Source organism: Tenrec ecaudatus, chromosome 2, assembly GCF_050624435.1.
Source record: "Tenrec ecaudatus isolate mTenEca1 chromosome 2, mTenEca1.hap1, whole genome shotgun sequence".
Taxonomy (NCBI): Eukaryota; Metazoa; Chordata; class Mammalia; order Afrosoricida; family Tenrecidae; genus Tenrec; species Tenrec ecaudatus.
In genome coordinates, this window is record NC_134531.1 from 39,968,061 (window position 1) to 39,983,296 (window position 15,236).

The 15,236-nt window shown below is 45.2% G+C and overlaps 1 protein-coding gene across 1 annotated transcript in view; it reads left to right on the forward strand.

The window, feature by feature from the left end:
* Positions 1–14,606, forward strand: part of C7 (complement C7) — an 80,023-nt gene extending 65,417 nt beyond the window's left edge. The window contains exons 16-18 of the mRNA XM_075543012.1: positions 2,358–2,448; positions 10,796–10,980; positions 13,508–14,606. Coding sequence (XP_075399127.1) covers positions 2,358–2,448; positions 10,796–10,980; positions 13,508–13,689 — 458 coding nt within the window. The 3' untranslated portion in view covers positions 13,690–14,606. The remainder of the gene's footprint in view (positions 1–2,357; positions 2,449–10,795; positions 10,981–13,507) is intronic.
* The last annotated feature ends 630 nt before the right edge of the window (positions 14,607–15,236 follow it).

Consider the following 15,236-nt stretch of genomic DNA (forward strand, 5'->3'; position numbering starts at 1 on the left):
AGTGGAAAAGCCAAAAATAAATAAATAAAAATGGTGGAAAGCCAGAATACAGTATTCTGAGAACCAGAAAAAAAATTAAAGTAAGTTCTTTAAAATTGATTTTTTTCTAGTGTTCAATTTACATCGAAGTAACAGACAGGTCTACACAGTGAACAATAATAGCAAGGACATGGGCCCTCCTTATACAACCAGACATATGTGTAGTGGGCCGTGAGTTGGGCTGTCCATTGCCAGGTACGCAGTTTGAAATCACCAGCAGCTTTCCTGGGAAGATTTACAGTCTTGGAAGCCCACACGGGGAGTGAGTTCCATTCTATAGGTTTGCTATGGGCTGGAACCTGCCTGGTGTGGTAAGTTTGGGAGGCAGAGAACTTAGAAGGAAGGAGGAATGGTGAAGAGCGATGAATGGAAACTGGAAATACAGATAGGAAGTTGGAAGAATTTCGTTACATTGTGAGGATTGCTATCAACGACACAAAACAAAATGTGCATGAATTTTTAAAATGGAAATGCAATTTGTTTTGTAAACTTTCATGCAAATAACACTTTGAAAAAGCCTTTAAAAATTAGGTAGAACTGTTTTGAAAGCCAAAGTAGTTCTTTTTAAAGATATTGCGGGTCGAATCTACTGGTTTCTAAAATCACCTATTTTCTATTTGTTTAGGTTTTTCAGATAAATAGAAAAATACTGTATTAATGAAAAGGAAAGAAGAACAATTCATTTGGACACTATCTTATATACTATCCTTATTTTCTTGACCATATGAAAAGCCCCATTGCCATTTTTAGAGCCACAGTGGGCATGCAGAGAAACGGTGCCCAAACACAGAGTTTCCGCGCACCCTTTTCTCCTTGGACCCCGTTTCTCCACTTACTCACATCTTGCACCACTGGAGGACACTTGTTACTGGAGTTCAGTAGTATGTTAGCGAAATGTAATCCTTATGTTAGGAGCTCTGGTGGCGTCGTGGATTGCACGCTGAGCTGCTCACCACAGAGTCAGAAGTTTGAATGCACCATCCGGTTCCGCAGGAGAAAGCTGAGGTGGTTTATTCCTACAGGGATTTAAAGCTAACTTAGATAGCATTCCTACTTTTCCCAATAGGCACTCTATGAGTCGGAATCAAAACCAAAGTCGAGAAGGCTTATGTGAGCTAGGGTTCTTGGTGGGGTACATGCCTTGGGGTTGATTACGAACTTAAAGCTGGAAGTTCAAACCGACCCAGAAGCACTGAAGAAGCGAGGCCGGGCACTCTGCTTCTATAAAGGGTATAGCTAGGAAACCCCAGGGCAGATCTGCTCTGTTGCTCGTGGGGTCACTTCACTCGACATTAGGACTCTCTCTGTGTGTTGTGCAGCCTTAAGGGGCTGGTCAAATGCACCATGCCATGTGTCCGGCACACAGAATACTTCCGCTGCACACTGGCCTGAACTTCACTATTTAATCTAACTGGGTTTTTATTTTAAGTCCGTGCTACAATTTGTCTTTCGGTGCTGTGGATGAAGTGTCTAACACCCTGAATGATACAATTAGGTGAATTAGACAGTTACAACCACAGAGAGGAGGCAAGCTAGGAGGAGCAGTGCTATTCACGGTGGCTCGGGGCTATGCTACCCAGTCAATACCGGGTGACAGGGCAGGGAAGGAGCATGGTGGACAGAAGGCCTTCCATGCTGCCACTCCGAATGTGCTGTATAGCTTTCAAAGGCCGCAGGTACTTTGTTTTCTATACACTCTGAAGCAGAAGTGTTTTAGGCTAGGTTTTATAGAGTAGCAAAAACAATGATACTTGTATACGTGTATATATGTATAGCAAGGAAGTCAAAGTTTAGAAGCAGACAAGTCTAAGTCTAGGCAGGTTGCAAGGTCATTGGCCTGATATGAGGCTGGAGGCTTGCCCTGATTCACATAGCTGGGGGTGCTGATAATCAGCAGGAAGACCACAGGCTTGTGGCTGCAGAGGTGATGAACTGAAGGTCAGATGGCAAGATGGCAAGTTTCTGATGATTCTCCCTGATTGCTTCAGGGGCGTGACCTCAGTAGAGGTGTTACATTCCACCTTAATCTTATTCCATTATGGAGGATGACAAGTGGGTCACTGCGATTAAATTGAATTAAATAATTAAATTAAGTTGGGGGTTAAGTAGGTATTAATTGCTAAGCCACCGAGAATCCTACAACAACGAACTTGCCACAAAATCTTAACTATCAAAATAAGTATGGGTTTTTCGGGGACTTTTAAAGGGATAGACCTTTACCAATAATTCTACAAGAAACAGAACAAAGTGCAGTTGATACGTTTACACTGTTGCTCTTACATTACTGACCATTGTGCCACCGTGTCCTTTTCTTTCAGAAGCCCCTTTGACACGGGCAGAACCTGAATGTCAGCCCTGGGAGAAACTTCAGAGTTCAAGATGTGTTTGTAAAATGCCCTATGAGTGTGGGTAAGCTTGCTCTGGCTTTTTCTGTAGGTCTTATTTTATTCCAGAGAATTGATGTTATTTTGCTGCCAGTGGTCTCTTTTAGAAGGGGCTCTGGTTTCTTAGGGGGTTCCAATTTAGGCTGTTAACTACAAGGTCAGCAGTTTGAACCCACCAGCCACTCCAAAGGAGAGAGAGGAGGCTATCTGCTCCCATCAGGTGTACAGCCTCAGAAAACCAAAGGGCAGTTGACTTCTGTCCTAGGTGGTGGATCGGTTTCAGTTTGTTTGAGACACTTTTTGAGGAGCCCTGGCTGCATAAACAACAGCTGTTAACCCAAAGGTTGCTGGTTTGAAACCCCTCATCACCTCAGTGGAAGACACGATCGGGCTCTTTGCTTCTGTAAGAGCATAACCAGGAAAGCCCTACTCTGTCACTTGGGGTTGTTATGAGTCAAAATCTACTCAAAGACACCTAACAACAACAAAAACAAGTCTTTCGAGCTCAAAAGGCATTGCTTGTCAGTGACACCGCTAACGATCTCTGCATTCAATCCGCTATCTTCCTGCACCGATAGGGCTGCCATCATGTTGGCAATCCGTGTTCTCATCTGGCTAGAGAGTAAAATGGAAGGGTTGCTTGATCACTGCATGCTCTGTATACAAAATGGCACAAAATGACGATTTAGAGCTTCAGCGGATAAGGACTGAAATTCCCTTGGGATAAACTCAATATGAATAGAATAAAGAATAGCTGTTTTTCTGATTCTGGAAAGAATTACCTCTAAAGTTTCATTATGAGAATTCTACCCAGGCTGATGCGTCAGTAAACACACACGCTGGAATCTGTCGCTTGTTTCTTTGCCAAGGAATTTAGAAGCTAGTCACCTGGCCAAACGACTGGAAGAGAGCCGGGTTTGTGCCCATTCCCGAGGTAAATGATTCAATGGAATGAGGAAATTATTAAACAACATCATTAATATTAGTTGACAGCAAAATTTGACTGAAGATAATTAAATGGCCGCCAAAGCACATCAACAGGAAACTGCCAAAAACTAAAAATTAAAAATAAGAAATTCAAGCCAGATTCAGAAGAGGACGTGGAAGTAGGGCTAGCACTGCTGATACTAGACAGACCTTGGCTGAATGTGGAGATTAGCAGAAAGATGTTGACCTGTGTTTTACCATATGTGTTAGGATGGGGTCTCTAGAGAAGAAAAACCAGTGACATTTGCACGTGCATGTATACGTGTATGTATATACGCGTTTCTATATTTGTATGTGTATATACATGTATCAAGAGGCGGTTGTGTGAAGAGAACAAGGAAATACAGCGTGGTTTTGAATCAGGAATCGTGTGTGTCAGGATCGATCCTTTCGCCATACTTGTCCAATGTGAATGCCGAGCAGAGCATCATAGGAGTTGGCTTATCTGAAGAAGAATGTGGCATCAGGATTGGAGGAAGACTTCTTTCCAGCCCGCCATACGCAGATGGTACAGTCTTTGTTGTTGATGGGCAGCAGGATTGTAGCCTTCAGGATGGATTACAATTCCATGCAAGGGAGATCCAAATCTTCACAACTGTACTGTGATAAAGGGAGAAAAGGTTGATAAGGGTGTTGTCTTGTTTGCATCGGCAGTCAGTGCTCATGGGACACTGCTAAACGGACAATCTGATCTGTGCTGGATGAAGGAAGGCCAGTGTGCTGCTCATTAGCAAGGATGTCAAGAGTTCACCTTACATACTTTGGACAAATGATCAGGAGAAACCTATCCCTGGAGAAGGACATCAGGTTTAGTAAAGTGGAAGGCCACCAAGCAGATTGATCGGCACTGTGGCTGCATCAGTGGGATCAGGAATAGGAACAATTGTGAGGATGGCACAGGACCGTGCACTGTTTTGTTCTTTTGTGCATAGGGTTGTTATGGGTCAAAGCTGACTCGATGGCTCTTAACCACAACAATAATAACATAGAAAGAGATTTATATCATGAAATGGCTTACACGGCAGTAGAAGTCGGTAAATGGAGTCCATTCCCGTTTTTAGGTAGATGTAAGCTGGGCGCTTTTCCTGATGTGTGTAGCGGTGGAAGCTAAGAACAGGAAACAGGATGACAAAGCAAGAGAGTCACACGCTGTTGGATGTAGAGATTGTTGAATCTGAGTTTGGCTGAATGAATCTAAGTTTGGCAGTCGGTTGATGCTCCTGGGATCATAAGACAACACAACAGATCAGCGAACCAGATGATGGATCCAGATCCAGCAGGAGCCAAGGGGGAAAGAAAGAGCTTGACTCTGCTCAGGGTCTCTCTCAAAGGCATCTTCCCCAAGGAGATGTCGTCAGGCTGCAACCTGATTGAAAGTTTGGGTTCCACCCCTGCCTTCACCCAGGGAACTGAGAAAAGTTCTAACCATCACTGTGTGAACTACTTATGGTGCACATTTGTAAAAACAGCATGGTGGCAGGATCAGGCGTCCTTTGTCTTCTCAATGAGGAAAGAGAATCAAACTCGCCAGCCCAACACCACCTTCCAACCTTCATTACAGATCTGCCCCTACTTGTCCCTCCCACAGCCCTCTCTTTCTGCTGTGTTGGATAATTGCAGTGCCACACAGGGCTCACAGTCTGTACTCACAATTATGGGGCTTATTAGAGAAGTTAACAGATTACAGTTCAGGATCCCAAATGTTCAGGTGACAGTTCTATGGCAGGACAGGCCCCTGGAGCATTCTGGCACACCTTTGGCCTCCTGCCTGACCTTGGATCTTTTTGCCTAACCTCTTCCCTGCTTGGGCAATTTTAAAAAGCTCCTCCCCCCTCCCAGTGTGGCTGATCAATGTTCAAGGAAATTTCACTTTCCATATGTCTCAGACCTATCTCTGTGGATCAGTAAACTTAGCTCTCCCAATGAAGTGCTTGGAGGCACGCTACTGTGCAAGTGAGCCTCTTGCTGGAAGATACTTAGCTTTACCTACTCTGTTTCTGTTTTTGCTGTTGCCATCCCTCCTCTGTTACTATCCTGATATCACAACTCTGTCTCCTGGATGGAGAATGTTCAGGGTGCAGGGATCTCAGGGTGCCACTCCTGGCCCCCCTTTTTTTTAATGAATGATAGTAAGACCCTCACTCTTTGCTTCTGAGATGGCTCATTTGATACCCAGCCAGATGCCAAAATCGATCAATCTCCATATTATAACTTCAAGGTTTTATAATAATAACAACAAATGCTGTTAGCAGTCACTTACAACTGAATTGTATAATCCTATCATTAGCTTCCTCTGTCTTATTTTAACCAGACCCATCAAGAAAAGAGGAAATCCACCCCATCTGCAGGGTCCCAACCAGTCATTTGGTGGGGGTACAAATATTGTGGCTAGAAAACTTATCAAACAATCCACGTAACCACAGCACTGTAAAGTATGAGAATTCCAGAACAGTTAATTATGCTCACACACAACTTGTACATAGATGAAAAAGCAGTTTATCAAACAAAACAAGGAAACACTGTGTGATTTAAAATTAGGAAATGTGTACATCGGGATAGCAACCCTTCACCATATTTATTCAATCTGTATACTGAGCAGGTAAGATGAGAAGCTGAACGATATGAAGAAAACTGGGCATTAGGATTGAAGACTCATTAAGAACTTGCAATCGACACAACCTTGCTTGATGAAAGTAAGGAGGACTTGAAGCACATACTAATCAAGATAAAAAATATAGCCTTCAGTATGGGTTATACATCAACATCAATTTCAAAAATCCTCACAAGTCATAAAGATAAATGGAGAAAATAGTCAGCTTAGAAAGAATTTCTTTTTACTTCACATCAAGAAGGCTTTCAAGCCCAATCCAACTCACGTCCACAGGTCTGATCTAGCTGGGGCCTTATTCAGACTCACATAGCTGCAGGTCAATGATGCAGAAAGGTGAAATGGGATGTAAAGAGGTCACAGGCCTGTGGGTGCAAAATTGTGTGACTCCAAAGTTGGTGGAAGCATGCCAGGGAACAGACAGCTCTCAGGGTGCATCAGCCCACATGGGGCTGTCCTTGTGGGCAGGCACAGAGTCCCATTGGAGCCCCAGTGAAGAGAAAGACAGAGTGGCAGGTGAGGAAGAAGCGGTTACTCCTCTCTATAGCAGGCACGTCCCCAGGAAGGCATCCTCAGGTTGTGACATGACTGACAGGTTGGATTCCCCTACATGTTCACATAGGTGGAAGGTTGACCTAAAAATCTCTCTGCCACAAGTTAAAATGCTCCGTAGAAGCAAGGATGGCTGGACTCACATACTTTGGATGTGTTCTCAGGAGAGAACAGTCTCTGGAGAAGGACATCGTATTTCGTGCAGTAGAGGGCTAGAGAGGAAGAGGGACATGCTCAGTGAGCCGGGTTAACATCATGTGAGAGATGTTGAGGAAGGCAGAGGGCTGGCCAAGATTTAGTTCTGTTGTACAAAACGTTGCTATGATTGAGAACTGACTGGATGGTGTCTAACAATGAACATCTTTATGGTGGAAGATCCCCAGGTGTTTAGTCCCGCAGAGTGACTGGTGGGTTTGAGTTATTGCACGTTCAGTGGAGTGGTTGACCCTTAAGTTACCAGAGCTCCTCTGGAAAGAGAACACATTAGAACTAAGTGAAATATGGGACTGTAGACTCCCACTGCTCTCTTTGGCACAGCGCAGATTTCACTACACTATGGGCTTCTTGGTCCAGCATCGTTCACACATAGGGTTCTTTTTATCAGTGACTTTTCTAAATAGATCTTATCATTTGAGCACCCATGCTCAAAGGCAACATGCTTTATGGAAATACTCTTTTTTCATTTTTAAGATGTTGATTGTGAATTGGGTGAGGGGTTACATTTCAGATCATCAATTTTGTATTCAACAACTCACACCCTCCAGCTGCTTGCCCCACCCCCACCCATTGTGGCAGGCTGGCCTCTTCTTCATCCAAGAGAACATGTGTCTACCCTCTAGCCTATTGCTTCCTCTTCCCGCCTTTCCCTTTTTCTCCATCTCTTGGTAACCTTCAAAGTCTGTTTCCTTTGGTATGAAAAACTTTGTCTTGGCTTTTTCTTTATTAGTTGACCCTACCATATTTTCCCATTTGTGATTGACTGCTTTCACTCATGGAGGCCCGTTGGTGTTGTGGTTACGTGTTGGGCTAGAGTCCAGATGGTTGGCAGTTTGAAACCACCAGCAGCTCCATGTAAGAAAGACGGCTTTCTACTCCTGTAAGGCTACAGTCTCAGAAATCCACACCGGGTCGCTGTGAGTCAGCATTGACTCTACGGCAGTGAGTTGAGTTAATTTCACTCAGCATAATGTTCTTCGGGTCCATCCGTAATAGAAATACCCATTCTAACTTGTAAACATGCAGACAGACATCAATAAAGAGCACCGAGAAATCTGGTTGCATCTGTCCTGAGAGAGTGAGTCGTCCCTCGCTGGCACTGCTGTCTCATAGACAGGGATCCTGAGGGTGTTGAAGGCGATGAGTTTCTCCCGGTTTTGATTGTGTTTCTTTGAGGGTTTGCTCTCTGCAGAATTTGTCTCCCTCTTTGTTGGCAACCTACTTGCTGTTGCTAGCCAACCTTGTTTTCTCTTTTTATTGTATGTAATGAATTCTAGATAACTAAGTGTTTAGAAGTGTAAATCTGCTCACTTTGGAGATCTGAGGGGATTGGGTCTAAGAATGAAGGGGATTAGCGTTTTCTTTCTGCTTGTCTTTTGCTCTGGGAGTGTCATAAATGGCACTGAGCTCTCTCATCCTCCAATTTATTCTCATCCTCCAATTTTCACAAGGGACATGCAGGTGGTCCTTGATATAGTGGACTCACGTTACCACCAATGGTACTCTTTAAAAAAAATCATTTTAGTGCGGGCTAATAAAACTCTTATCACAATTCGTATACCCATCCATTGTGTCAAGCACATTTGTATATTTGTTGCCATCATCATTTTCAAAACATTTTCTTAGTACTTGAGGCCTTGGTATCAGCTCCTCATTTCCCCCTCCCTGTCCCTCCTCCTTGTCATGTCTTACCCTGTTTGACGTCTCCCTTCACCCACTTTCCTGTCGTCCGTCCCCCAGGGATGGAGTTATATGTAGATCCTTGTGATCAGTTCCCCCTTTCTACCCCAACTCCACTTACCCTCTTGGTATCACTACTCTCATTATTGGTCCTGAGGGGTTTATCTGCCCTGGATTCCCTGTGTTTCCAGTTCTTATCTGTACCAGTGTACATCCTCTGGTCTAGTCAGATTTTTAAGGTAGAATTGGGATCAGAAGCATTAAAGAACTAGAGGAAAGTTGTATGTTTCATCGTTGCTATACTGCACCCTGACTGACTTGTCTTCTCCTTGCATCCCTTCTGTAAGGGGATGTCCAGTTGCTTACAGATGGGCTTTGGGTCTCCCCTCCACAATCCCCCCCCCATTCACAATGATATGATTATTTGTTCTTTGTTGCCTGACAACTGATTTATTCAACACCTCATGATCACATAGGCTGGTTTGCTTCATCCATGAGGACTTTGTTGCTTCTCAGCCATATGGCTGCTTGTTTCTCTTCAAGCCTTTCAGACCCCAGATGCTATATCTTTTGATAGCCAGGCAACATCAGCTTTCTTCACCACATTTGATTATGTACCCATTTTGTCTTCTGTGACTGTTTCGGGAAGGTGAGCATCATGGAATGCCTGTTTAATAGAACAAAGTATTCTTGAATTGAGAGAGTACTTGAGTAGAGGCCCAATGTCCATCTACTACCTTAATTCTAAACCTATAACTATATGCACATATATCTATTTTCCCATCCTCATATATGAATATATTTACATATGTACATGCCCGTATTTAGATCTCTATAAATGTCCTTTACCTCCTAGTTATTTCCTCTATTCCAGTTTACTTTCCTCTTGTACTATCATCATACTCAGCCTTCACTTGGCTTTCATGAATTCCTCTCAGTTACATTGCCCTTGATCACGCCCTACCATGCCCCCTACACCCTTTTGCCATCAATTTTGGATCACTTGTTCCCTTGTCCCTCAGTTTGTTAACATCCATTTCCTCCCCCCCACCACTCCCATGTCCTCCTGAACCCTCTACCCCATTGTTTTCTCCTCCAGATTGGTTATCCCGCCTATATAATCTAGATAGACCTGGGGAGATAATAATATGTACAAAAACAAAGATAGAGCAAAACAAAGCAACAAAAGAAAACAAAACAACAATAACAAAAATCCAATGACAAAAAAAGGAAAGGCCTATAAATAGTTCAAGGTCTGTTTATTCACCTTTAGGAGTGTTTACCGGTCAAGTCTGATGAGGTGCCGCAAAGTCTATTTTTGGTATTCCCTCAGGACTTCTTTGCTCTGCTCCCCTTACTGTTCTGTTGCCCACCCTTAGTGTTTCGCCTTGGTGTGGTGGGGTCAGATTGGGTGCAATCCCTGCACTGTGTGTCCAGTGTTGTCCTCATAGGGCTATGGGTCAGTAAGGGATGTTGTGTCTCTTAGTGGGGCCAACCATATGGTCCTCTTTGTGCATTGACTGCTCTGAGCAGGGATATCGTCCTCAAGGCTTGATGGACCAGGATGTGTTCCACTCTCTCTTCCTCCCCCTTCATTTGCTCCTGTGTGCTCTGATCAGACATGTCCCTCTCCCTGAGTTGTAGCTTCAGTGCTGTCCTCTGAAGAAAATGCTTCTGGGGGGAGGGGCAGCTGTCCAAGTAGTTGGGATTTGGGCTGGCCCCTCAGACCTCTCTACTAGTTCCCTGCTTCATGCTGGCATGTTGCATTCACATCTTGGAGCACGGGGTTGAAGTCTGGTCCCTCTTTCCCTGTGGAGATAGAAACAATACCCCACCCTTGGGTGGGTTAGTGCCCTGTGCCCCTGCTACCCATGTCTCCCCCACTTTTCCCCTTCCTTTTACCTGGCTACCATATGTATCCCTGGATTTGGTCTGGCCGCTGCCATACTACCTGGACCTCACCCCCCAAGTGTTTGTATACAGTAGTTTTTCCCTACGACCAATACACTCTTGACAGTCCAATCCCCACCCTTTTTTAAAGGTTGTGTACATCTTACGGCTAGTTATACATGCTGCTTGCAATATTGCAGTAGGTTATTTGCTTGTGTTGTCAAGGCTGTAAGTTTATACAGAATGTTTTCTCCCCCAAAGGCAATAAAGATTGGGTACAGATAAAGGCACTTATAGTAAAAGACTATCATAAAGAAAGCTAAAATCAGAAAGAAGAGAGGCATCCGTTCTATGTCAAACCCATTTACAAAGCAATGCTAGGAACATAGGCCTGTCATCGTTGGGAACTGACTATAATGTGATTTAAAATTCTTTTCAGATCTTCCTTAGACGTGTGTGCTCAGGATGGGAGGAGCAAACGCTTCTTGCCTCTGACAGTGTGCAAGATGCATGTTCTTGCCTGTCAGGGCAGGAGTTACACTCTTGCTGCCAGAGAGAGCTGTGCTCTGCGGGCTACCGCCGAGAAAGCGTGTGGAGCATGCTCGCTGTGGGAAAAGTGCGATGGTAAGAGCAGGTCACGTTCCATGGTTCGAAACCGTAAGAATGCTAACTAAAGTCATGGGACCGGGGCTAGGAGAAAAGCCAGGTCCAGTTTACAACTACACGGAAGGGAGTCCCTGATGGTTCACTGGTCCAAGAGTGAGCTGTCCTCTTACACTCTTCCTTAGGAGTGGGGCGGACCACGCGCCTAAGAAAACAAGGGCTGTTATCTGATGGTCACACGCTCTTCCTAAACGTCTATGACTCCCATGCTGCTTTCACAGTGTTTCCTTTGCCTTCCTAGTATCTGCATTCTATATGTACTCATAGTTTCCCTTAAAATACGTTGCTAAAGACATAAAACTCCTTTTTTAAGACACTATGTCACTTCCTTAAAAGGAAAAATCTGGAGGCACCGCGGGTTAGGCATTGGGCTGTGTCTCTTGTAAAGATTTATCGTTTCAGAAACCCTATATATAAAGTTGCTATATATCAGAATCAACTCAAGGCCATACACACTGTTGTTGGTAGGTGTGTGAAGTCTTTTTGACTTAGAGTGGCAGAGGAGAAGTGCCCCACAGACTTTCCCAGGCTTCCTCCCTCCCCTGAGAAGCTGGGGTGGGTTTGAACCAGACACCTTTTGGTTAGCACCGAGTGCTTAACCTCTGCACCATACACACTCAAGTCAAAACCCAAACTCACTGCCATCAAGTCTAATCCAACTGCTAGTGACCCTATGTGTTGGCTACAAGCACCCCAATCAGTTTCCAAGACTATAACTCTTAAAGGGAGTAGCAAACCTCATCTTTCTCTTGTGGCCCAGGGGGTGCTTTCAAACTGGTGACCTTGCTGTCAGCAGATCAGTGCCTAACCACTATGCCACCAGGTCCTGCATAAAAACAGGTCAGTATAATGAAACATGATAGAGCTTTAAGTTCTAACCAGATATGGCTTCCGGCCAAACTCTTGAGTTTGAAGGAAGAACTTTCCTTGTGTTAAATGGAGTTTCATAAGTGCTGGAGGAGTGTTAACAGCATACCTGACCCACAGTGACGCTTTCTCCTAGAGATCGTCACGGTTTGAAGAGAATAGGAAAAGGATGACTCTTAGGTGTTGTGAGTCAAGGTTAGCCAAGCAGCACGTACAGTAACCTTGAAGAAGGCACGGCACACCTCCCACAGATCCAACAATATTCTATGTCTCCTGAAGATTTTATTTTTAAAGAGAGAAATGCTCAGGCGGGTCGTATATAAACTCATTCCCTTTATTGCAGTGTATTCATGGTGCAGCATGTAGGTAAGACCCCAAGACATTTATGTTGGGGGGTAAGGTGAGGGTAATGTTAGGCTAATGCCAAACCCATGGCCACCGAGTCAGTTCTGACTCAGAGGGACCCTATCTATATACAGGTTTGCTGAGGCTTTGTGGTAGCACTCAGGGGTTGCCCCATCGTGCCACCAGGACTACTTCCAGCCCCAAACTTCAGCCTTTGATGAGTGGCCTTGGAAGAAGGTCTTGACTAGTGGCTCTTCCTTGGTGGAAGATCCGCAGAGATGGAGTGGAAGGCAGAGACCTTGGCAGGCATTCTGGGAGAGTGTTAGTCTTCCAGTGGATCCAAGGCTTGATGGACTGTCTGCCTAGTCGCTCTGGTCTGAGCAGAGTAAGGCAAGGGAAGTTTAATTCCCATTGCATCAGGACAACTTAAACCTTGCGTTTGTTATCAGGGATGCATACTGAGTACCTTAATAAAGAGAAACTAAGGACTATGCCCTGATGGCATGGGGGTTACATGTTGGACTGAGAACCTCAAGGTCAGAAGTTTAAAATCACTAGCCACTCTGAGGGAGAAAGACGAGGCTTTCTACCCCCCCATAAAAAGTTACCATTTGGAATATCACAGGACCAACTTCTACCTTGTCCTGTAGGGTCTCTATGACTTGACTTTGGCTCAGGGTCAGTGAGTTTGGTTTTGGTTATGGCATGCCTTATCATAGCCAAGCAGGTGTCTGTAGTAAAGTAGCTAAATGTAATATTTACAAAAGTGCTTATGACAGATACATTGTTTCTCAATTTTAAATGGTTCACAGTTCCCTTTAAATGTTCCAATCACACATCATGTGAACCCCCCAGGGCTTCTGTAAGAGAAAGTAAAAAAGAAAGATCCTTAAGGTGGGCTCTTTAGGCCCTTCCTCTCCTGGTCCCCACCCACTGGTGCCATGGCCCGTCCTCCTTGTCTTGCTTTGTAGCACACATACATCTAGCCACACCTGTCACTCATGGTCTGCCAGTCACCACAGGCATCTGGGCAGCCTTGTCCTTTCCTTTGGAGACGCCTGGCTGGTGTCTTCTACTGGCCCTCCTTCATCAGCAGTCTTTCCGTCTCAACTTTTCTCTGGATTGTTTTCACACTCTCTCTCAAAGTAAGTTCTATTATTATTATTAATTATTATTATCATCTGTCTCCGGCCTTAAAGAGGCCCGTGGGTGTCACAAGCAGTTTCTACCTAAGGAAGGCCGGCTCTTTGAACTCAGCCTCCCGTGTGTTTTCCAGCCCAGGGCAGCAAGTGTGCATGCCGAGACGCCGCAGAGTGTGAGGACGGAGGCTTCCGGGTGTGTGTGGAAGTGAACGGCCGGGAGCAGACGATGACTGAGTGCCAGGCTGGCGCCCTGAGATGCCAAGGGCAGAGCCTCTCCATCACCAGCATCACGCCCTGCGCGGTGGAAACTCAGTAGTCTGTGGCCTTGCCTGGAAGCCAGCAGCCACCTGTGGCCAAGTTAAAGCAGGAGCAGATGGGGGCCAGCTTAGAGACCCATTCTGCTTGTCACCTCCCAGCCACGAATAGAAGCACAATTCTTTCTTGTCCCAAACTCCTGGATACTCCAGTTCCAATTTTTCACCTTTCATTTGCCCTTGTTCCTTTTAATGTCAGGCTTGCCTTTGCAGGGCAGCTGTGTTCTTGGAAAAAGATGCAAACTTCCAGACCTTAGGATTTTAATATGTGACATTACACCATGGGGACTAGAGAATTATGAATGTTCCATTCACCCCTGTGCTTCTTTTAGGGATGATTGATCCAGCCCAGGGGCCAGAACACACTCTCCACGCTAATTAGGGAACAAGAAAGGACAGGATCCCTTGGTTAGAGAGGTCAGCTTGCTCTGAGTGAAGCCAAAGCCAGGGCAGGTCCTTGGGTGAAAAAGGATGGACACAGTGAACCTCTAGCCCCAGGCATGATCTCATGGCTCCCCTTACCGAGTCAAGCACCACACCGCGGGTCCCTGGCTTGATATTTCAGGAGACAGAAACCTTTAAATGTCATCTGTCCTCCTGTGTGAGAATGAATACAATCCAGTCGATGCCCCAACCGCGGAGGGTGATTGCAATTTTGAGAGAACCAGTTCCCTCATTCAGACCCACTCTGCGTTGTTCAGGGGGCAGCCAGGCAGGTGAGTTGGAAGCGTCGCCTTCTGTTTGCTCCTCGTTCTTCACTTGGCTCCACAGCTATGCACCTGTGGGAGGTGAGCTGCGTGGGTTTCAATGTCATCTGAAAGGCACCGTTATATACAAATAATATCCCTATATTTTTCTTTTGCTGATTAATATACTCTCGCAAAACTTTACTTAAAATGACAGTGATTAAAAAAAGTCCTTGAACAATCTTTGGGGTTTGTATTGTACTTCTCTTGAGAGGTCCTTTCCATGAGGAATGGTCACTGCGTGTTGTTGCCTGGTGTTTCACGTCCGACTCAGAGTCAGTTCTTTGATGTCAACTCTGCCCTCGAGAGAAGGTTCAGATATAGTACATCGACCCCTCACTTCTCAATCTCTCATCTGACATTGAGGAACGAGCTGGACTCACAGCATGGCTGCAGCCAGGGGCTCCGGCACAGGGACAGTTGTGAGGATGGGCAGCCCTGGGCAGGGTTTGGTTCTGTTGTGCACAGGGTCGCTATGGGCTGGAACCAACTCAATAGCACCTAAAAACAACAATAAAAAAATCTACTATCAGGTGATGATGATGATGATGATAATGATTTTGCATTAAGGAGGGGTAGTGGCAATGGTTTCCAGCATCCATTTTTTGTCGAGCAACAACTGGGTCAGAGTGTCCAATCTCCTTACTCCCTTCTGCCCGCAGCTGTCATTTGGGGCCCTCTTCCCTGCATCTTCTGGGCGAGTGTGGGCTTAGCGCAGAGCCAGCAGTTCTGGTGCGGCTTGAGGGGCAGCTTAAAATTTACTCTGGGGTGGGAAGGGAGGACAGACAGAGGTATCAAGGCGG